The sequence below is a fragment of the Diorhabda sublineata genome, chromosome 3 (genome assembly GCF_026230105.1).
Source record: "Diorhabda sublineata isolate icDioSubl1.1 chromosome 3, icDioSubl1.1, whole genome shotgun sequence".
Lineage (NCBI taxonomy): Eukaryota > Metazoa > Arthropoda > Insecta > Coleoptera > Chrysomelidae > Diorhabda > Diorhabda sublineata.
In genome coordinates, this window is record NC_079476.1 from 15378672 (window position 1) to 15402225 (window position 23554).

Below are 23554 nucleotides of genomic sequence, written 5' to 3' on the forward strand. Positions count from 1 at the left end.
TTCGTCAGATTTAGCTCCCTCTGATTATTTTCTGAAAACGGTTTGGTGGTCAAAAACTTTCCAACAATGAAGAGATGATGTCGGCAGTTAATGGCTCTTTGAGGACCTTGATCTTATTATAAAAGGGGTATCGATCTTATTGAATATCGCTGGTAAAAGTGTATGGAGCTAAAAGGATATTACGTTGAAAAATAAATATATTGTTTTTCAAAAAATTTTTTGTTTCCTTCGCACATCTACACTGATTCACTCAACCTACAAAAACACCAATCAACTCTTGTCATCGAAACGAAGACTGCATTATGGTGAATGTCCAAATAAGACGCCAAAAAAGAACGTTATACCAATGTAGTTTGACTATTTCGCGCTAAAGGAAATCATTCGAGTATTCCAAAATCTCAGCAACGTGCAAGTGCCAGGTGTTGATAATATAAGGAACTTCTGATATAAAAAATCAACATCGAAAAGACGAAAAACATCTCAATGTTTCTAACTTTGAACTCCACTCAAAGCTCCCAAAGAACTCCCAATGGATGGTCCCACTCAGTTAAGATCTATTACGTACCTCTCCATTCTATATAAGATACATACAGTTTTTAAAACTAGAAAAATTTACACTAGCGTCGAGGAACATAAAAAGGGATAGGAACCTTCACAGTCATTATTAAAAAATGTTTCAATGGTTGTTTACTAGAAAATTTTCCAAGTTTGTGGATTTGAAGTGTTTGGGTACCTCAAATTAAATTCATAATTGTGTCCCGAGATTGCAGATTCACTCAAAAAAAACAACAAAGCAAAGTGAAGAAGAGAATTTAATGAAAAAAGTGGCAAAAAATAGTTTCAAATAATAAAAATATACTGTTCAGTTGAGAAGCTTGAATAATCGATAAAAGCTATTGGGTACAATGTTGAAAATGGTTATTTTTGATAGTTTATTAAAATAGTTGTAGATTACGTGCTTTGATTTAATTTGCTCATTACATTTTTTTGTATTAATTATTTTCAAGTAAATTGGAATGTTTATATTTTTATACATTAGATTATGATTAGAAATGTGTTTCGGGATTTATTATATAGTAATATAATTTAATGAGGAACTTTCAGACGATTTGTATAAATACTACATCATCATTCTCGATTAGAGGAAAAGAAATATTCGATTATAATAATAAGGCACATTTTCACAAAGTTTTGTTACATTAAAAACATTTTAAAAGTAGTGGGTGATCTACAACATTTTATTATGGAAATTAACAACAGTTTAAGGTCATGAAGGGGCCTTCGGGTGACGTCATTCGACAAAAAGAAACTAACATTACAATCGACCAGGCTAGTAACTATTTAAACGATCCTTCTTCACAAATCGAATTTCACATTAGCAACGTTGTCATGTCTAGTAAAAACATTCTAGCTTTAAGACATTTAACTTTAATATCAAATTTTTTAAAGAAACCTCTGTATAAACGATATCGCTATTGGGTTTCTTTACCAAATACTAATTAATTCTCTAATCCCCTTAAAGTGATTCTAATAGTTACGATTTTGGAAATAATTTAAATACTAATAATAAAGCGTTTTTTTTAATAAACGATATATACTTTCCATATAAAAAATATTCTTTTTAACTGCACCTTGTATATTACCAATATTTCATAAATTTAGCGAATGAGAGATCATAAACTAATGAAAACTTGTTGATTCAATTTTATAGTCATCGTGGTAAGGCGTGCTGCTTCGCCGCAGTTGGATTCTTTCATATAGATTTCTGAAATGAATATGGCAACATCGAATGTTATGAATGACTCGACTAGAACCTAGAGTGTATCGACTAAAGTAGGTAGTTATAATTCAGGAATTTATTTGGTTCATATTTCATCAACTCTATGTAATATATAGTTGATATAAGTGTACAAAGTGTTTATTGTAATAACTACACGGTGCTTTTTAAATTGTGTTACATTCCATTTGTTAGTAGTGCATTTAGTTCAGTTTTGTCACGCCCAAGTAAATCAACAAACACGTGAGTGCCAAATATTGTTTGATTAAGTGTTTAAAATGGCTTATCAACAACACAACGGGCCTCCTCCACAACCCTATGCTCCCCCATATGAGCCACAAGCGCCTCCGCAATACGGAGCGCCACCTTACGGAGGACAACCTTATCCTCCTCAACAACAACAACCTTATGGGATGCAACCACCCTATGGGCAACCCCAACAACATTATGGAGGACCTCAACCTCCTTATGGTGGACAGCCTCCTTTTGCAGGACAGCAACCTTACGGGCAACCTCAATATGGGCCAGAGCATTATCAACAGCCTTATTATCCCCCAATTCAACAACAACAGAGTCAAGATGATGATTGCTGTAAATGGTGTTGTGGATTAACCTGTCTCTCACTCTTATGCTGCTGTTTGATGAATCATGACTAAGTCATATGTTTTTGATAATAGGTAGGTTATTTTTGAAATTTCTAGAAATTTGAAATAATTTATTTGAATTAAAAATCTGGTACCTATATTACATTCTTATTAAGCTTCTTATTTTGTTTGGATTCATTTTTATTAGTTTAAATTATGTTATCAACAAAAATTATTTTCAAGGCTAGGTAATGTTTATGTATGCATGTTAACAATAGACTTTTTCCATTTTTATAATTAGTGATAATATTATCAAAATATTGGTTGAATATACATAACCTTAAGAACTTTTAATTGGGAGGTGGTTAATTGTCTGTAATATAAATTGCACAATTCACTTTGTGCAAAGTTGTGATTTCTTCAATGTTTCATACTTTAGATCATATCATTTTATCATCATTTTATGGAATAATTTTTTATATTTTTGCCCTAATTTTGAAATATTGGTTTCTTGAATCAATGTTAACTAACAAAAAAAAGGTTTGTTAGTGTTTTCTCTCACTTCTATAATTACTATCCATATTTAGCTATAGCATACAATTTTATATTTTTGCTATTTCATTTCATCATTTATGGTTGTTATGAATATATATTCAGTATAAACTTCAATATTATTTTGACCAAAAAATTGTGCAATAAACAATATGAATAAAACTATATTCTGATATACAAGCAAGTTTTTCTACTCATTAGACTGTAAGTCACTGTCAACTACTGCCGACTATTGATCATATTAAAAAAGATTTGAAGTAAAACCACTAGTAAATCGTCAATGCTTCTCCGTTTACCTATCATGAGCCAGATTATATTCGAAAAGGAAAGCCAAACACTTATCAAAAGGCTGCAATCGCTGACCAATTTTTTATTTGCGATTACCTATTACTGCTTCTTTCCTCTCACTAGAGAAATTTTCACCGTGACACTACAAACCCCCCAAGAGGCTTAAAACCCATTGAAACAAATAATCCTGATTGTTATTCTACAAAATTCGTAGCTTTGGAGCAAATTTTTGAAAATTTATACCCATGATTTCTCTATTTTTTCAATTATTCTCAAGGTATTTGTTATTTAAAGCTTTTGGCATATTGCTATGAGTATTAAGCATTATGGAGTAGTATTCGTTGACCAATACAATCACCCATGTTATCCCATGCCTATTTGCCATTGTTTTCTATTTCTATTTCTGGTGGTATCCATCTCATTACTTCCTTTGGCAATTTTGCTGTTGTCTGTATTGGTTTTTTCTTATTTAAACATGTTATAACTGTCCCTTCTACATCCATTTCTTGATTAATTCTCCCATTAGTTACTCTTTTCAATCCCAATGTCTTAGATACCCTTCTTATTTTGTCCATTTCTGTAGCTTATATTTTTCTTTTCATTTGTTCTTTTAGTCGCCACGTCTCTGATACATATATTTGCTTGTTTTTCATCATGGAGTCATATTTTTTCGTTTTCCTTTGTTTGCCTATATCTGGACTCCGAAGAATTCCATTAAGTGGTTTTATTATTTGTTTTGCTTTGTTTATTCTCGATTATATTTCTCAAATTTCTACTTCTCTTAATATTATTCAGTCTTTTAATTTTTGTATGTGTTGATACATTGGAAAATGTTCTATTTGTGATATTTAGAGCATTCTATCCATTACTCACTATTTCAAATGTTTTGTTATGGAGCATATAAGATATTACGTTTTGTATATAATTATATTGTTACCTTATCGGCTTTTCCCTTAAGGTCGCTTGACAAGATGCAAGAAAGTTGATGCAATTTATTGCAAGGTCGATATGTTACATAGAAAAATATTGCATTTTATTTAATATTTGTGAGCGGTTTAAAAATGAAAATAACAAAACTGAGTAAACAAGAAAAAATGGTCAGTGCATCACTAGCAATAATTATATTGTCTGCTACCTTGCTGTTGGAGTCTGATGGCTAGATAGAACAAGGGGACACATGAGTTTATCTATGGAATTAGACGAGAAAACATACAAAAATTAATTGTTTTATACAAGATCTTGCACTGCAATATCATCGGTTTGGTGTCATTTTTATTCCATCTAAGCTGCGATTCTAGGGTGAAATCTATTTACTTTTGATTTAAAAATCAACTTGTCCATCAGGCTCCAAAAGCAAAACAGCAGTAGACATAATTATTGACAGTAATCCACTCTACACTTTTTCACTTCATTTTTAAACTGGTCACTAAATATTGAATCAAATTTTAGGTGAGCTATTTGTTCAATTTTGGAATTTTTGTTAAGGGCAGCAATTATGCAATGGCAAGATACTTGCATTAATGACAAGCGAATTGCAATATTAATTTATGGAATATTTTCACCCTGCAAGAAAATGCATCCCTGCAAGAAATTGCATGCAATTTCTTGCAAGTTTTCTTGCACCATGTCACGTTGCCTTTACAAGATTGAGTGAGTTCACAAAAAAGAAAATAAATTCCCATTAAAGTTCCTTATGGCACAAAAAAATCATGTTCCTTCTGAAAAATTTTAATGTTTCCATAGTAGGTATGGGCTTGTGCAAAAGTTATAAATATCGGAAATTACTTTTCTATATGCAGATATAAAGAGATAACTCCCTTAATGCAGCTGTTTTGTATTATTTTACTTCTTTATGAAGTCAAAACATCTAATTTAGTGCACTCAACTTAAAATTTTCAAATATGTCATTTATAGCTGTGACCCAGTTTATTATCTAGTTTCAATCTCATTGAAGATAATTTTATTAAAATATTATATATCTCTAAGCTGTGTTTTATTTGCTTTTCAGATGATTTCTTTTAACAAGCTAATCTACAGAATTCTACTTTTGATGAGATGAAAACATAAAAGTGTTGAATAAGGTATCTGACCAGTACGATCCTCTTTGATCTATAATAATTTAATGGAAGGGGTCTACTTTTCCTCTAATATTATTATTGAATTGGATTTAATTCTTCCTATACATTTCCCTATAATGATTGCAAAACTCTGTACACAAAGTGCTGTGTGGTGTGATGTAACTACTTTATTTTCTACTGTCTTGTGCTTTATTCTTTTATGACAAAAACACTATTTGTTCATAAGTATATCCCTTAGGTACGATTTTAACAGTTTGAAGTATGTGATTGGATGATAGTTTTTTATTATATATAATATGTCTGTGTGCCAAACTTTGTTGAATGCCTGGATAACGTCTAAAAACACTGATTTGCAGTATCTTTTCTTCTAGTGCTGCTTATCCTGTGAATTTGTTGTATAGTTGAATGTTCCTTTCTTAATCCAAACTAGTGGTATCCATTCCTCAGTGTTTGGGTCTGATTTTATGCTTTGTAGTACTCAAAGTTATAATATTCCCTGGAAAGAAAGATAGTTTTTCATTTTATATATCCTTATCCTGTGGATTTATTGTATTGTTTCTTCCTGAATCCAATCTGGTGTATATTTCTTGTATTACTTCGTCATTATAAGTCATATCAGTACAAAATTATGTTAATATTTTGAAATTTACAATCCAAACAGTTTTGATTGATATATATATATAGCGAGAGACATCATAAACTCAACATAATGTCAAATGTCTTGGACCCTCTGTATATAAAATATTTGTGTAAACCTAATTCTTTTACTAATTGTTTTAAAACAGTTCGGGGAAACAGGAAAGGCTATAAATAGATGTTAATAAAGAATCTTTTGTCGACCATAATATCAGACAACAGAACAAAAAATGGAATAAGTTGATTATAAATTGAAAAGATGATTGGAAAACGCTAGGGGTGGTCTATATCCAGAGACTTAATAGATAAATATATAGATATAGAGTCATTGTCTTGTGTTTCTACAAGTATTAATACCACTTTACACTAGATCCATCTGTTTTCAGAATTATTCACAGAACTTGATAAAGTGGAAAACAGATCACGTAGGCGACGTCTAGTTTAGTTTATGTATCTAATTTAAGGAAGTATCATTGTTTGGTGTATAAGTCCATAGATACCGAAACTCATCAGTTTCATTTAATTTTCAGGATACGTTTTTTCCTGTTATATTCATATTATAGCTTTTCTCGCGGGTCTGATTCCGAACATGATGCAAATTCAAGTGTCAGTGGGCTATTACCGATCTTCACTCTACTTTTTAGATATCGTACTGTCAGTTTGCAATAGGAGCAGGAGCATAGAAGTTGGCTTTTTTCCCAATGAATGTGGGTGTTTAATTGTCAAGCCCACTCTTCAGATATAAATCCTATTGTGAACATGTGGGATTTTAAAACTAGAACTATTCAAATCATGAAAAGACTACAGATGAATTAGTTGCAGCAGCATTAGAGATATGGAACAATATTGCACAAGAAACTATTATTCGCTCGACTATTTAATATACAGTAAGACCCCACTTAACGCTGTTTCATTTGTTTCGGTTTCGGTTTATCGCTCTTTTATTTCAACCCGGGAATTTCCCGAAATTGTGCTCAGCGCTAGGTTTCCAAATAACATATTCGAAACAGTGTATGTAGTTGATAGTTAGATAGGTGCGGACGCATTTTTATCTTTAGAAACATATGTTGACATTATTGTAAAGTTATGTGATAATACAGAATGAGTTTTATGTATGGAACTCTTCAATATCTCGGAAAAGACTTGTACGATTTTTGTATGCCAGGGTCTTTTGGTACAGTCGGTATTATGGTGGTATTTACATTGCTTTCAGATCTTTCTTTTTGCCGGAAAAATAATGAACTTTATTATTTCAAATGGATTACCATGTATATTTTTTGCTTTTCTAAAATGCTATAATTTCGGAGTTATAGCTACATTTACGTTAAAATAATACATTTAGGTGGTATGCAGTTCAATTAGAAACTTTTGATTGCGTTTTATTACCACCTCGTGTAAATATTTTCAATAAACAATTTATGATAATTTTCTTCAGAATGTCTCTTTATGGCGAATGGTTTCCTTGGCATGTGTAATGATCCAAAAATCTGCGTATCTCCTAAACCAAACTTTATCAAGTTAAACAAAGTGTACCTTTTTGTTGAAAAATTGATTGAAAAATTCATATTTGCTATCTTTAGATTGTACAGGTTGTCTCCGTAAAAGTTACGGTTTGTTAACTATTAGGCATGAGCCGACCCAGGCCTTCATATAGTAGTGTAGAATTATTTATTCCGGCAAACATACTATAAACATACTATTCGTTCCCGAATTTTTTGCAGAACCTCCTGGAATATTCTGTATATTTCAAGATTCCATGCAAAAATAGTTGTTAACTGAAGTATACAATTTATCCAATATTTATTTATATCAATGCCAGTATTTAATTAACATGTATATTTTTGAATGAATTTCAGATGATGGTACTTATTCATCATTGAATAGAATATTCCGAATAGGACCACTTTAGTACAGAAAATATTTTTGTACTTTTTAATTAAAGGCGAATTATGAATAACGCACAATACCTTCCATTCTTGCAGCTCCATATTTGTGATGCTCAATGCAAATCAATAAATAAAATTATATACAATTTATTTGATAAAATTTTAAAAATATATTCATAGGTTTACATGTTTACTATACATTTATTGTGTGATTAATGAATATATCGTTAATGTAAATATTGTGTATAATGTATTTTATTAAATGTAATAAATTATTTGCAGAGCTTAAGTTTTAGTTTTCTATCTAACCTTCAAAAAATATTCTTTCCTTGATTATTTTCGAAGAAATCTAAAAAGTATGATAGCTATTCGTCCAAATAGTGATTTTTCAAAGGCTACGGTAAATTATATTCACTATTTCCGCCATGTTTCTGATGTCATCTGTCAAAATTTTAAATAAATCTGACAAATGGATTCACATGAAAATATTTTTGGGCTTAAACAAACAAAATTACTTTTCACATGAAAAAACAATTAAAGAAACCGAGTAAAATTTGCGTAAATATTATTCTGAGTGTTGTCCCATGGACTAATTTATGGTTCTCTTCTTTTGAAAGTGGACATTTGTACACTTAGAAACAAAATAATAGTATCCATTAGAGAAAGGCGCCACCATGTTAGCATACGAGGGTTGTCTAAAAAGTTTCCAACCTCAACTTTCTCTTCAGAACGATTCGAAATCAATAACAATATTTTATAATAGTTTGTGCGAATACGACTTTTTGCGATATAAACACTGTTTCAGACTTTCATATGATTTTAACTGATTGACAGACGACTTCTGAAAATTTCTGTTTTACTTCCACCGAAAGAAACTTTTGATTATTGGCAGTGCAATATACGAGGGTTGTTTGAATAATTTCCGATCTCAACCTGAAGATGTCAGCACTTATAAGTTGGGAAATATATTTGCGCATGAGATAAGAGTTTCTCACTGAAATTTCAGGTATTTTGGACGTTTAATTTATGTTTAACAATCGTATAAGTGAACATTTTCGGGAAAATGTAATATACAGCTGTAATAAAATATTTGTTTTTCAAACGCAATAAGCCTTCGCAAATGAAGAAGTTAGAGACTTTGCACCATCTTTTATGACCGTAAAATTTTGGGCAGTTCAATTCAAACCTGACCATATCAGCTTGATTAACGACGAGCAATATGATCAAAAAACTCACAAAATAGTATTGGAGAAACATCTAATGAAGATAAATCAGATAGAAGAAGCTATCGGCATATCGAAAGAACGCATTTTCTATATACTGAGTGAAAAATGTTACAGGCGCAAGCTATTCACGCGTTGGGCCATGACATCTCATTTCCCATGTTTCGTCACGTTTTCTTTATTAGATTTTTCGAATTCCCTGTAGTATTACGAAGTGGCTGCCCTATAAAAATTTTATTTGATTAGTGCCTGATTTTAGCACCTCTCAAAGTAATCACTCTTACTTTTATAATGTGTAATCTATGTTGTTATTGATTTTACTACCACTGGCACTACGGCCCTCAAAGAAACTTGGCGTCGTCCACCACATTCCTCCAATCATCACGCTCCAACACTCGGCGTCTCCGCCCCCTCACATCTAGTTCCTGAAGATCCTCTTCGACATCATCCAAACATCATTTGCGCTACACGCTCTGCTCACACTCTGGTCCATATATTGCGTATTTCGCTCCCACGTGTTGAACACACGCTCTTCGCGGCTGTTCAGCACCTAGGAAAACTGGGCGGAGAATTGTGTGATAGATCCACTTTTCCGTTCACCAATTCAGTAAACGTGATTTTAGTAGTCGTTAGATACTGAAGTATGCTCTATTCCCCGCTGTCACACGTTCTCTTATTTCCATCGAGTTGTCATTATTTTCGGTCACTAGTGATCCAAGGTATTTAAACGACGGTATATTTTGAACTTATACCGGCCTACTTCGTTCTGTTTGTTGACATGATGTATTTTGTTTTGAACTCGTTAATGGTGATGCCCCGTTCTACAGGATTCCTCCTCCAGCTACTCAAAGTTTTACTTCAGTTCACGCTCCCTTCGACTGAGTAGATCTATTTTATCAGCATAGGCCAAGTACTGCACTGTTCTGTTGAGCAGAGCTTCTTCTATATTAACTACGATATTTTTGATGACTCTTTCTAGTGGTATTGCCTTTGGTAAAGAAGAAATTATCCTATCAGTTTTCAGTGTTCCCTCCCCTGGCGTTAATAACAGCCTCCATTCGCCAAATCTTGTTCGATACTATCCTATTATTTACTGAGCGCCGTTTTGAGGTCGATTTCGTAGGTGGTGCAGAAATTCTAGTCCGAACTTTTCCCTCAAATTAATGCTGGATATGATTTTAGTCATGGCACGCGCTGACAAATCCATATCGGCAATTCCGACATCCTGTAAATACTGTCATACAGAACTTGCAATATGTGGATGGGCATTATCCTGCGTAAGGAACCACGTGATCCCCTAAACATTTTTTCCATATATCAGTTCGCTGTTAATTTCCCCACTCCACCGCCATTTTCAATAAAAATCAACTAGGTTTTAGCTTCCATTGAAATTCCTGCCCAAACGATCCAGGTACCTCCTCTGAAAGGCACGTTTTCTTTAATGTAATATTGCGCGTCTTCTATAAACGCGTTCGTCAGTCCGATTCTCTGGTCCATCGTAGACGGGCTACTCAGTGGACTGCGATCGATTTGAGGCCAGTAGCTGGCTTGTTGCATCAGCACTAAATGGATTAATAACCCAATCAGGAATATGAATATTTTCAACATCTTTAAACGTCCCGTACAATTATATTACTTAAACAGGGAAATAAAGAAAAATCTTTTCTACCCATATTATTTTTATAGAGACTTCATTTATTTATAAAACCAATAATTAAACTTTTCACTTTAATTATGGTCACATTGTTTCCTTGCAGTTTCAAAAGTAATTCATTTATTTGGCAAATAAGCTATGTCACTCTTTAAAACAGATATCTCCATTGGAAAATTATAATTTGTTGATTGTAACTAATGACTGTATCAAATAGGTTGAACATTCTTCTGAGGCAACTTCCTTTAGATAGTCACCTGACCTCCGTGTGCAATAATAGGCGCTCATATTCTTCATTATTTTCATGGCAAAGTTGCCGAAATAATCTATCATTAAGTGGGTGTGCTTTTGTATTGTTAATTATTGATTTTACTAAATTCATTGTTTCATGTAATCTCCCACCAATGGATTTGGCAACCAAGTGATGCCTATGAATTATACAAGGAATTGTAAAGATATTTGGATTTTCTTTCTTCAACATGGTTATAAAACCACGATGACGTCCTACCATCGAAGGGGCACCATCCGTTGCACAGGCCAATATATTTTTCACAGGAATTTGTTTTTCATCAAAATACGTTTTAAAACATTCATATATTGGTGCCTTTCGTATCAGTGACTAAATGTCTGCAGAATAATAATGATTTTTGAATCCTTTATGTACCTAACATAAGCCATTAATATTGCATTACTATATCGTACACTACTCTCATCTAACTGTATAGTGAACTCTCGTGTTTGGAGATCCGCAGTTAGTTGATTTTCAACATCATTGGCTATTTCATTAATCCTTCTTGATATGGTATCATTACTTATGGAATCATTGACAAGATATTGGCTGGATTTGCTGAAGTCATGGTAAGAACTTCGTTTATAACCGGTAATAATAATTTTTCTCCAATATTATGAGGTTTCGCATTTTGAGCTATTATACGTGAAATCTTATATGACACCTCCAATGCCTTATTTATATTTGTGGTTGCTGTTTTGATTACATTGATTATTTTATCTTTTGGTAAACATCGTTTTTAAATTTTCGAAATATTCAATATGTTTGTCCTGCTTGTCGGGATGTATTCTTTTTAAATGTTCAATCATCCGGGTTGGTTTCATTACTTCATTAGAAAATAGACTTAAACATTATGAAAAAAGTCATATTTTTTTGTTTGGTTAGAAACTTTTCAGATAACCCTCGTATTAACAAACTATTTTGATTTCAACATATTGTATTACGTTATTCTGAAATATAATCATATGTTTTTTTATCAGTTGATAAAAATTTCTGAAGTGCCTAGATATTTTAATTTGATAGCTAGTTGTTAATAGGTTCATAAATATTGTACTCTACTAGTTATATCTCATAAATTTCCAAATATCAAATGGAGAAGAAAAATATACCAGTTTTTGATCGTTCTCTTTCCACAGAACCTGATCCACCTGTAGATAGACACGACGGATTAAATTCTCCAGTTACAGTAGGGATTCTAAAGAAATATTTAGACGATAAGAAAGAAAAAAATAACTACAAAACATCAAGAACTTGTGTTAAAGAACCTGAATCAGTATTGGGTAAAGTAACACCGGAAAAGGTTCACAAAAATGAAACTGACAGTAAAAAAAGTTCAAATGGGTGTGTGATCAGTTGAAGATATTGTTAGTGAAAATTGTTTATCAAAAATAGATCAACAAATTTAATTATATTGATATTCAAATCGAAAGAAATATTTATTAACACAGTGACTGTTGTGATGGATTAGAAAATGCAAGGTCAAAACTCGCAAAATTGTCTTTTAAATTTCGTGTATTTATCGCAAATGTGTTTTATAATCTTTATAAGGAATAAAATATTTGACAATCTGTTTTGCAATAAAATTTCTTATCTATAAATGTAAAGAATGATATACACTGTATTTTATATTTAACTTAAGACTAATTTTATTACAATTTTATTATACAGTGCGCGAATGTAGTGATTTCCTAAGCGATTACATAAATAACTAGATTTTATACAGCTATTAAGAAACGATTTGATAGCTGGAAAAACGTTACATGTCTTTTTTTTCACGAATTCGGTTTTTGATATATAAACGATCTTGCTTGATCGAATCCAACCTTGAAGTAGTTAGTTTCCAAACCGCTAGATAGCGTATAACAAACCATTCTTAGTTTTTGAAATGGATCAAATGTACATAAAGATTCCACAATCTGCTTTGGAACGAATGAGAGATTTGTACATCTGTAGCAGGGTTTTTGCATTGAAGGTGAACCAATGTTTTTAAAATGTATGTCCGTAGCACACAATTCTCTTTGATATGATCCTTCCAGGCTAGTCTACTATCAAAGGTAAGACCCAAAATTTTTAGTTATACACCGGAAGATTTACATGATTCACTAAATTTAATGATTTCTGATTTGGCGGCTGACAAGCGACAACGAGTTGAAAAGGGTTTCCTCAGTTTATATTCCGTTTCCTGAATTAAGTTACATGTTCTTTAGTTATTTTTACTGCTGCAAAAGATTATTAGACCATCTGCGTAAGTAGAGACCTGAATAGGGGGTTACTTGAAGTGCATATCATATCATTTCTGGCTGTTATGGAGAGTGTTGGACTCAAGATTGATCCTTGGGATACGCCAGAATCTCGGTAGTGTTTCGAGGAAATTTGTCCGTTAATTTAAAATTTGAAACATGATCTATACGAACTTTTGAGCTTTATTATCTTTTTTGATCATTGATTCTTCTATGATATTTAGTTGTTCAATAGATTCTAAATATTTAATAATTGTTATTGAGCATTTATCAACGGTTTACTTTCGTAACACGGATTTTGTACTAAACTGTAATTCAAGTAAATTATTTTTATGTTGAAGTGCCTAAAAGTATGAAAAAGCAAGCCTCAGTAGCCTATCAATTATGCTGCTCATGAGAATTAATAGTGGGCAGCCTTTTAAGGGGAATAAATAATTTTTAAAGCTCAAAAAATCATAGACAAATGAAACCACCCGTCAGCTGATCGCATTCACCCAATGGTCTATCAGGCAGCTCTGCAGCTTTTCTGTCTTCCTTATCTTTAAAATCAAGTCTATGTTCATATTTCTTGAGTCGTTTCTTTTAGATAAGGAGAAATCCTCCGATTTGACTCCTACTCAACGAGCTGTTTTATAAAATGTAGACTTGAGGGATAAACTGGGAATCCAAGCTACTGGTAGAATCTTGGCGAGAAGAGCATTACATTTCAGTCTTTTGCGCTTCACCTTTTCCAATATACTTCATTTAAATTTTAGAACAAAAAACCTAAATTCATTAGTTAACAAATCTTTTTGGAAAAAATCAGCAAACTTTCATACAATCAGGCCCCTTTTTTTGCTGTCTAACCCCAAGATCGCCAATTTTCAATTTTATTAGAGAACCGTAAACTGGGAAGATTCCTCCTTCATAGTAGCGCAAAGAAGCAACGCACTGAGCCGCATAATATTGTAACATGTCTCCAGGATTAATACATGAAGCACGACTAGCTAAGTTACCTATAGAATGTTGGAGTCATATTTTCTGATGAAATGCTACAAGGAATAGTCTAGTTCACAAATCAGTATATGCAACTTGAAGTAAGGGATCGCTTTGGCCGACAACGTGATGCAAATGATACGAATATGGCCGAACCCAAAGCTTTCATAGCCCTTTTATATCTAGCAGGAACTTTACACGTCAATGAAAACGGTGGATAATTGGTTTACAGATGGGCAACTTGATACTGAACTAAAAACTAATAGACTGTCATATGTTGGCACTATAAAAAAATGATGCTTCCATAGATCAGGAGTCATTACAAGCTGCGAAACCAGAAATGGTCACATATTATAATAAAACCAAGTCTGGTGTCGACGTGGTCAATAAGTTCTGCGCTACATACAACGTTGTTACACACACACGTCGTTGGCCCATGGTCAATTTTTTCTATGTTGAACGTTGCAGGCATCAATGCACACGTGATTTCGTGGAAATGAACAGGATAATGTGCGACGTCGCCTTTGTCTACGGAAACTGGGTCACAGATTAGTCTCACCACAATTTCAAAAAAGAAGTCTTGTGACACAAGGCATGCAAAGTTCTCTTCCTGAAGGTCTCAGAAGATTTAGACCAGCGGAAGAACCCGATGAAGAAGTTGAATCAGTGGCTGCAGAGGATACCGTAGCTCCAACAAAGCGTCGTCGCTGTGCTTTATGTTACTTATCACGAACAACCAGATTAACCAAAACCATATCCAAGAATTGTAAGCGATATATTTGTGTAGAGCATACAACTCCAGTGTGCACACCATGTCACACAAGGTTGTAAGAAAAAGAAGACTGAATGAAAGATCGCGTCTCTAAATATTTTTATTTGAAATTGAAAAACACAAAAAACTAAAATCAGACACATTTGACTTCTCGTTAGTAAATTTTACAATCATGTCTCAAACAGATACATTGCAGCATGGTTGTTAATAATTTCTTATCCATAAATCACGTCTCCGGGGATTGACAGAATAGTTATTTGTATGCCAAGAACTGAAAGTGCTACATTGTTGGACGAGTCTGAAAACTGCGAGACGAGTGAAGCGAAAGGAACAACAGACGAGTCCAACAAAGTAGTATTTCAGCCGCAGCGTACTCAACATTTTTTAGATGATTCATAAGATACAAAACTTTTTCAATTACACTGAGGAAAGAAAATAAATAATAGTGAATTATAAACATTTTATTCATTAAACAATATAATGTACTTAATGATATTTAAAGTGTCGAATCGAATTTTTTTCTTTTTCATTATCATTCATTGTTATCCATTAATTTTGACAAAATTTCGGATAAAACATATAATTTCAGAAAATTAAACATTTAAGGTAAAATCATCAAAGTGAAACTGTCAACTGTCAACATTGAAGTGGCTAGAGTCACGTTTAAGGAAGTTGTCTACTCCAGAGCGTCCCGAAAGTGTTTTGCGGGACTGTTACTACAAGGAACACTTTAAACGCAATTTTCGGTATGTAAATGAATACAGAACGAACAACTTTCAGATGGCGTCGTCTAAAAATAATTTTTTTTGTGATCACAACATACAAACAAATAAACGGATGAGCAAAATGAATATTGGATTGAATCTACAACTAAGCTTGATAGAAGAACTAAATGTTCTTAGTGTGGTTCTAAGCTGAAGTTAGATGTATTAATTTGATACATTGCGACAGCTTTTCAAAAGGATAAGATTGCGACCGACCGAGGGCTAATCCATTCTTCTGTCAGCAAGTTCTCTTCATCCAATTCAGTTTCTACAAGAACATCAGAATTTCGTGCTATTAGAAAACTGTGAAAGCTCAGTTCATGTTTTTTTGTGCCCAGGAAGAGCAATGAGGAATACAACAATAATAATTATTCATATTCAAAATAAATCTAAAGAAGAAATAATTCCATTCATAGTCTCAACTTTACATTACTTGAGTTACCCAAAACAAAACAATGTATATTAACTTAGTTGAATAAACACCCGTCAGAGGGAGTAACCCTTTCGTAGGATTCGTGGTGGAATGTAATCAGCTGACGAATGTTTTTTTTTATTTTTGCTTCACAATTAACCGCTAAACGCGTGTAGCTTACGTTAAAGACATCTTGACAAAGAGCTGGATAATTTTTCATCGACAATTATTATGATCGATGAATGTCATTTTTAACTTAGCGGTTACAAGATTCAACAAAATCATCGTTTTTGGGGCACAGAAAATCCGTGTATCCTCTACATAAAATCATTACGATGGTGGAGTTGTCCGGCCTTTTTTTTTAAATATTGCAAGCGAAACGAAGACTGTAGACGGCGCGCACTACCTATTTAGTAAGATTCATGCATTCAGCCAGACTCGTAAATAAACTTTTTTCAAACTAATTGAAACGATACCGGTACTTCAAAGGTCATTGCCGACATGATATTCGTGTTCAGTGATCTCGAAATCCTCCATGATGTATATATTCATCCAATTTCATAACGCCAGAATTGATATATTTGGCCAATTTAATAATGAATTTCCACAGAAATTCAATATGCGATATAGATCTCGGCCACCCTACGCACCAGGTACCTCATAGATCTTTTCTGTCATGATATTCTTGTTCAGAGATCTCGAAGACCCCCTGGATTTATATGCTCGGTCAATTTCGTTACGAATTTCTACGAATTTCTCCAGTATACAACGTGGATATCAGCCATCTTGGGCACCAGGTACCTCATAGACTTGTTCTGTTATGATATTCTACTTTAGAGATTTCGAAAACCTAAGAATTTATATGTTTAGCCAATTTCATAACGACTTTCAACGGGACTTCAGTATACAACGTAGATATCAGCCACCTTGGGCATCAGGTACCTCATAGACCTTTTCTGTCATGATATTCCACTTAAGAGATCTCGAAGACCCCCTGGATTTATATGTTCGGCCAATTTCGTTACGAATTTCTACGGGACTCCAGTATACAACGTGGATATCAGCTATCTTGGGCACCAGGTACCTCATAGACTTTTTCTGTCATGATATTTTTGTACAGAAATCTCGAAGACCTCAAATTAGTAAAATTGAACTAATTTCTAGAAATTTTTTCCGAGTTATGAATCTCTCAATTCATAACCATTCAAGATGCACTTTTCAAAATGAATTTTTGTCCTACACAAATGCAATTTTCATTTCTCTTTTATTATTTTTGTTCACAAAGTTTCCTGAGGTTCTTCCGAATCGAATGCACTTTGTCGCATTTCGATCCGTCTTGGTACTCAGCAATTCCTAGGCTTTTCTCCTCTTTGTACATTTTTTGACTAATTGATCTAGTTCACTGTATAAAATACATGAAGCGTCCGTAATTTAAGACTGGATTTCGAATCGAATGTTAATAATATTTCACTATATGAATCCAATACTTTGACCTTGGATTTATAATTTTGGAAGTGAACATCTATTTATAGATTATTTTTTTGTGTCTGTGGATATGTGGTTTATGTATGTGTTTTCATTTGACCGATATGCAAATACAGTCGATTAAAAATTCATAACGAATACCTATTATGATCACAGACGTGTTTTTTATTGGAAGTCCTTTAGGGAGATAAATTTAGTAATCTTGTATATATATATATATATATATATATATATATATATATATATACATTATATCGTCAAAAAAAATAGTTACAAGTTTTATTCGACTGAAGAAAATAACTTCAGGGATATCAAGTTTGTGACTGGTTTTTTCACTTGATTGTGACAAATTTTGGAACAAACAGACGTTCCAATCTTAAAACAATGATTTATTGTTATCCTCGAATATTAGAATTTGGAGATAATCAATTGGGTACGTTGAAAAACAATTCTCTTTCATAAATTTTTGATTAAGCTTTGAAGATACTTTCAAATTCACTAGAGCAGGGGCCCTTAAACTTTTTAACGCTGCGATCCCCTTTTTAGGTTGAGAATTTTGGCGAGCCCTTTTTAGTAACATTGTGAAGTAGGCTTCCATATACAAAAAGACTCAAACAAAAATTCAGAGAGTGTGTTGAAAATATTATGTATTATATTATATTAAATATAAATATATCTTATTACATATTGAAGCCTTGATAAAGTAATTGGATGATTATATTCCTGTTAAAGATACAAGTGTATCTATAATAATAGCAGAAATTTTTTCTGAAAAAGCAAAATTGATTGCTGTCCTGCACGATCAACTAATAGATAAATTATCGGTTATTAAAATTTACTTTTGACGATATTTGTCCCGAGAAGTTTTAGCTAAGTATAAAAAGTAACACCCAGAATTAAACAAAATAGTTTAACCAATCTCTTGCCCATTTAGAACGATTTCTACGTGATTTCTTTTTTAAAGCAAAAACCAACGTCCCTGCAATTATGTCCTTGCGGTTCATCGTGAAATACACAACTGCAGACGTTCATTTCCGACAGTGTATGTGTGTTTAAAAGCGGCAATTGAGCATATACAGTTTTAACTGTTCGGTTAAGATTGTCGTGTTTACCCGTAGTGTATGGGGGCCTTTAGAGATCTGTCGGCCCGTCGCGTCGTTTGGTTTTTGGGTCACCACCTTTTTTATTCCGAGAGTAGACATACACAGCTGTAATATTTGGTTTTGTATATAATTCATCCGTGATTTAACTATGGACCGAGAAGAAATTGAGAGTGTGGATTGACTCACCGAAGAAGTTAGACTGATCAAAGTAAATTCATTCTTTTTGCTTAGCTCAATCAACTTCCCAAGGAATTCACAAACCAGCTTGGATCTTGTGATATAGGAGCTCAGATCTGTGAGTGCTTGGTTATCATACAAGCTTTCAGAGTGTTTGGCTCTGGATCCGAATAATCCTGTTCCAGTTCTATCTGCTGTTTTGGAGTCATCTTTGTAACATTTAATGGTATTCCTCTTAAATTCTAATATGGTGTTTTGATCTCACACATGTCCACAGCTTAGTTTTGAAGTACTTCTTTCATAAACCCTTTTTTTTAGTATTCCATCCTGAAACTAAAATAGATGAAACCTTTAATAGAATAATGTCATACAAAAAGGGCGACATCAGTGTAAAAATAACGCAGGGTATTGTTTACATGATCTGTGTGGATGCAGAGCCTGTATCAATTGTTGAGCATAAGGGATTTCGAAGATTGTTGAAAACGGTCGCACCTCTGTATGTAGTACCAACCCGAAAAACAATAAGAACTGCTGTGATAGATAAATATAATTATGTTTCATCCGTATTCAAAGCAAAGTTGGCCGATGTGGGGAGCTACTCTTTCACTCCAGATATTTGGACGAATTCACAAAACCGTAGCTTCCTCAGCTTCACTATACACTTTTTTGACAGTAATAAAAGTGAAAACTTCATTGAAAATTGACTTTTAGGACAATCCTATCTCCATGAGAGACATACAGCGCAATATATCGCCGACCTGTTCGACAAAATTTGTGAAGAATGGAGTATTGTTAAAGACACGACAATCGCTGTTCTAGCTGATAGTGCTCCAAATATTGTGAAATATCTTTTGGCAAAAAACATATACCATGTTTTGCTCATACCTTAAATTTAATTGCTACAAAAAGTATGAAAAACGTTGCTTCATTTATAGATCTTTTAAAAACGGGATAACTATTGTATCATGGTTTCACCAAAGTGACGAATTCAGGAAATTGACTGAAAAAACTTGTCCAGGACGTGACAACTAGATGGAATTCCACATATGATATAATCAGAAGATTATTGGAATTGTGGCCATTCATAAATTATATTGTGAATCAGATAACAACGGCACCACCTATGACTTCAGCTCTTGAGATAGAAATATTACAAGACGCTGTTAATGTTTTGCAGCCTCTACATATTGCTACTTTTTAGAGATTAGCTCTAATCAATATTTGACCAGCAGTTTGGCAATTTCTATTGCAAGCTCCCCCTTCAAGAAATAACTGCTTAGAATCCAATACACGATATAGGCAAGGATTTGAAGGCATCCATTTTGGGTCAACATAAAAAACGGTTCGGATCCATCGAACAAATTGAGCTGCTGACTGTATCAACACTACTCGACCCGAGATTTGAAAGAGAGTATTTCAATGACAAACTATCATACGCAAAAGGTTTTACGGCTGTATGCAAATCAATGAAAGAACTGCAGCGATCCTTACCACCAACTGGATACGAATTTCCATCATCAACTGATTTGGATAGAGGTAAATATTCTGATAATTTTATTATCCAATATTTGGATTTTTTTAGCCAAACTACATACATCTTTTTTGTTTTTTCATTTTTCAGAGACCGTTCCTTATTCCGAAATCGCCACAAGAAAATTTAGAGCGCAAGGCAAAAAAGAAACAATCGATAGATAAATCAATGCCCGAAGAACTTTCGTTATATTTAAATTCCCCAAACGAGAAGATTCGGCAGAACCCTCTGGCTTTCTGGAAAATAATGAAGGACACACCCTACTATTTTTCAAGTACTATTCAAATGTGTCTGTAATCGCCACTTCCGTTCTATCTGAGCGTCTATACTTCCAAGCAAGTCTGATTTTGAACTCTCAGAAATCGCCTCCCAGAGGATATAGCATCAACTAGATGACAAATTTTGGGAAATTTAATATCCAATATTTTTATTTCGAAATTTTTATCTTTTTAACTATAATTGATCAATTTTTCTATATTGTCTTTTTTTGTTTTTAATTATTATTACAACTTAAATTGTAAAATTTATTTCTTTTTAATAAAGTTTGTTTTGAAGCTCATAACCTTGTTTTTCTGCTAATTATTTCTGTGTAATAATGAGTGAAAACTTACAGATGATTTTTAAATAGGCAACACAGCTAAATACACATTAAAAATAACTGGTTTTCGTTTTCGATTTTAAAAATTAATTTCAGGATTTTATTTACCAATGAATTTTAGAGAAACAAAAACTTGTATTTTCCTATCAGCTATTACGCAAAATCAGTAAATTTACAAAGTTTCTTCCATATTTTCATGAAAATATGATCTGAATTGTTGTTTTATTCCTTTTTTGTTCTTTCAGGAACACATCGATGATTTTCAACCATCGATGTTTACTAAATGAAAAAAAATCGATGGCAAATATCGATGTTTTGTCTACCGATATCCATTCCTACGGCTCCGCCTATGACATTGACCATCAATTGAATATTCGAGGTCAGATAATTATACGAACCGCCGGCATATACCCCCACTTTTACTATACTGAGTTCTGAATCAGGTTGTGTATGATTTTTTGGTACCAGCAGTATTCAGTTCTCATCATTCCAAATTAAAGACAGAATAATTGTGGAAGCCTGTTGCACATATTGTTTATAAAGAAAAACATTAATAGTTAGCAATGGATCAGTAGTGTTAGAGTTATTTATTTTGTCATGGATCACAATCTCAATTCCGATAATGCTAAACTACCAATAACTCATCAACCTATTCAACAGCCTCTTGAAAAATTCCCGTTAAAGAACGAAACTATTGAAAATGTTGAAAATCATCAACAATCTGAAGAAAATACTTGTTTGTTGTTACTTGAGTTTTGTGAGTTATTGACACTTTGTTGTGAATGTTGTTTTAAAATTGGAGTTGAATCCTAAAATGTGACGAAAATACAGTAAGTTTGATTATAAATATTGATAAGTTGTTTTGAAGAATGTACTATACATTTTTCAAGCGATATTCATATCAAATAATGGAACAAATAATAAATGTTTAATAAGTAGTAATTTTGTTAGTTTTCTTTTATTTAATGTTGCAAGGACAGCTACAATTTTGTGCAATTACAGTAATTTAATTTTGTTTTCACGTTTCTATTAAAAAATGGACTAATTACACAGAGGACAAAATATACGAGGTAATACGAGATATTTAGTTAATTTTTTAAATTTGATTGGTCTAATTAAATATAATAATAGTGATTAATTTCCGATAGAGATAAATTTTTGTAAACCTTAGGTGGACCAGTAGAGTCCCAAAAGTCCTTATTGTTCCCATGCGTGCCAAAAAAATTATTCAAGATCAACGGCAAATTTTTCGATTTTCTGAATTTTTCCCGAAAACGGTAAGATTTTTCGAAAATATAGCTCAGACAAAAATTGAAGATATAAAATTATGGCATACATTTTAGTGCAGTAAATATAAAACAGTAAATATATATGATTACACATTTAAAAAATAAAATCATATTTTTTCTGTAAAATATGTGTCCTAAAGCAGCCAAACTGCTAGAGTCTATCAAACTCTTTATATTAAAGTTAATTCTAGACGGAATACGATTAATTTGAATTTAGTGGAAATGGCACTTATGAAACTTATTTTAAAGCTTATTTCAAGCACTATAAAACCCTATTTCATTAGAATGCTAAAATGTATCTGCTCGCCACTAGATGGCATTAAATACATCTATTAAATTTCAGACAAAATAAAAAACGGCTTTGATCTTTAATATCTCGCTTAATACTGCACTTTATAGTGCAGTATTATGTGTTATTTGCAGTGTTATATAGAACACTTCATAAAAAACCGATTTGATCAGTTTTTTACCTGCTACAATTTTTTCACCATAAAATTTTCGTTAATATACATATTTTTCAAGACATTTGCAAAAAATCGATGAAAAACGAAAAAATTCCGAATTTTCAATTGCCAATAACTTGAAAAGTATTGGGTTTTTTGAAAAACTTTATAGAACATATTTTTCTCAAAATTAGCCTTTCTATCGATAACCGAGCCATTTAAAAAAAACATACTTGTATTTCCTATACAAGGGTTGCCTTTTAAGTTTTTACAAAAAGTGAAAAAGAAACGAAAAAGTTCGACACAAAGTGTTTAGTGCTTTTCGACATATTCACCCTTAAGGTCTACACATTTTTGCATATGCTCAAACCAATTCTGGAAACATTGTTTCCACTCTCAAGCTGCTATCCTACAAGCATAGTATTGAAAGTCTTCATCAGCTTCTTGAGGTGATAGAAATGGCTGCCGCGCACCTTCTGTTTCTAAACTCTTTTATCTCGTATAGATGTATCTATTCATATTTTGGGATTTGTATGACCTTCATTTAGCCAGATTTCATCAAGGTAAAAATGGGTTCTCGCCTATACTGTTTGAAGGATCTAAGGTAATTGCTTCTCCGTCTTACAATATTATTGCGTTCTATTGAAATACTATTTCTATGTCTTTATCTAAGAAAATGTAATTTTCTTAGTACATACCACAAAATAAATAAAATTGGTATAATTTGCATCTTACTTAAAATTTATTTATTTATAAATTTATGTAAAGATGAATGTTAAATTTGTGGTTTTTTTAATTCAG

At 32.6% G+C, this 23554-nt stretch overlaps 2 protein-coding genes and 1 long non-coding RNA gene across 4 annotated transcripts in view; all 3 read left to right on the forward strand.

Annotated features, from left to right (window-relative positions):
* Nucleotides 1-23554, forward strand: part of LOC130442015 (uncharacterized) — a 218773-nt gene that overhangs the window by 33592 nt on the left and 161627 nt on the right. The window lies entirely within an intron of this gene.
* Nucleotides 1702-8090, forward strand: LOC130442016 (proline-rich protein 2-like). The gene is made up of 2 exons (XM_056775969.1): nucleotides 1702-2454; nucleotides 7772-8090. The coding sequence occupies exon 1, from the start codon at nucleotides 2056-2058 to the stop codon at nucleotides 2431-2433; it is 378 nt and encodes a 125-aa protein (XP_056631947.1). The 5' UTR covers nucleotides 1702-2055; the 3' UTR covers nucleotides 2434-2454; nucleotides 7772-8090.
* LOC130442017 (uncharacterized) lies at nucleotides 12624-21963 on the forward strand. The gene is made up of 2 exons (XR_008909663.1): nucleotides 12624-13018; nucleotides 21267-21963. It is a non-coding gene; the product is annotated as an uncharacterized LOC130442017 (long non-coding RNA).

Excerpts from the sequence above, each read along its gene's own strand:
- LOC130442016 (XM_056775969.1), top strand. The coding sequence starts at position 2,056 with ATGGCTTATCAACAACACAACGGGCCTCCTCCACAACCCTATGCTCCC.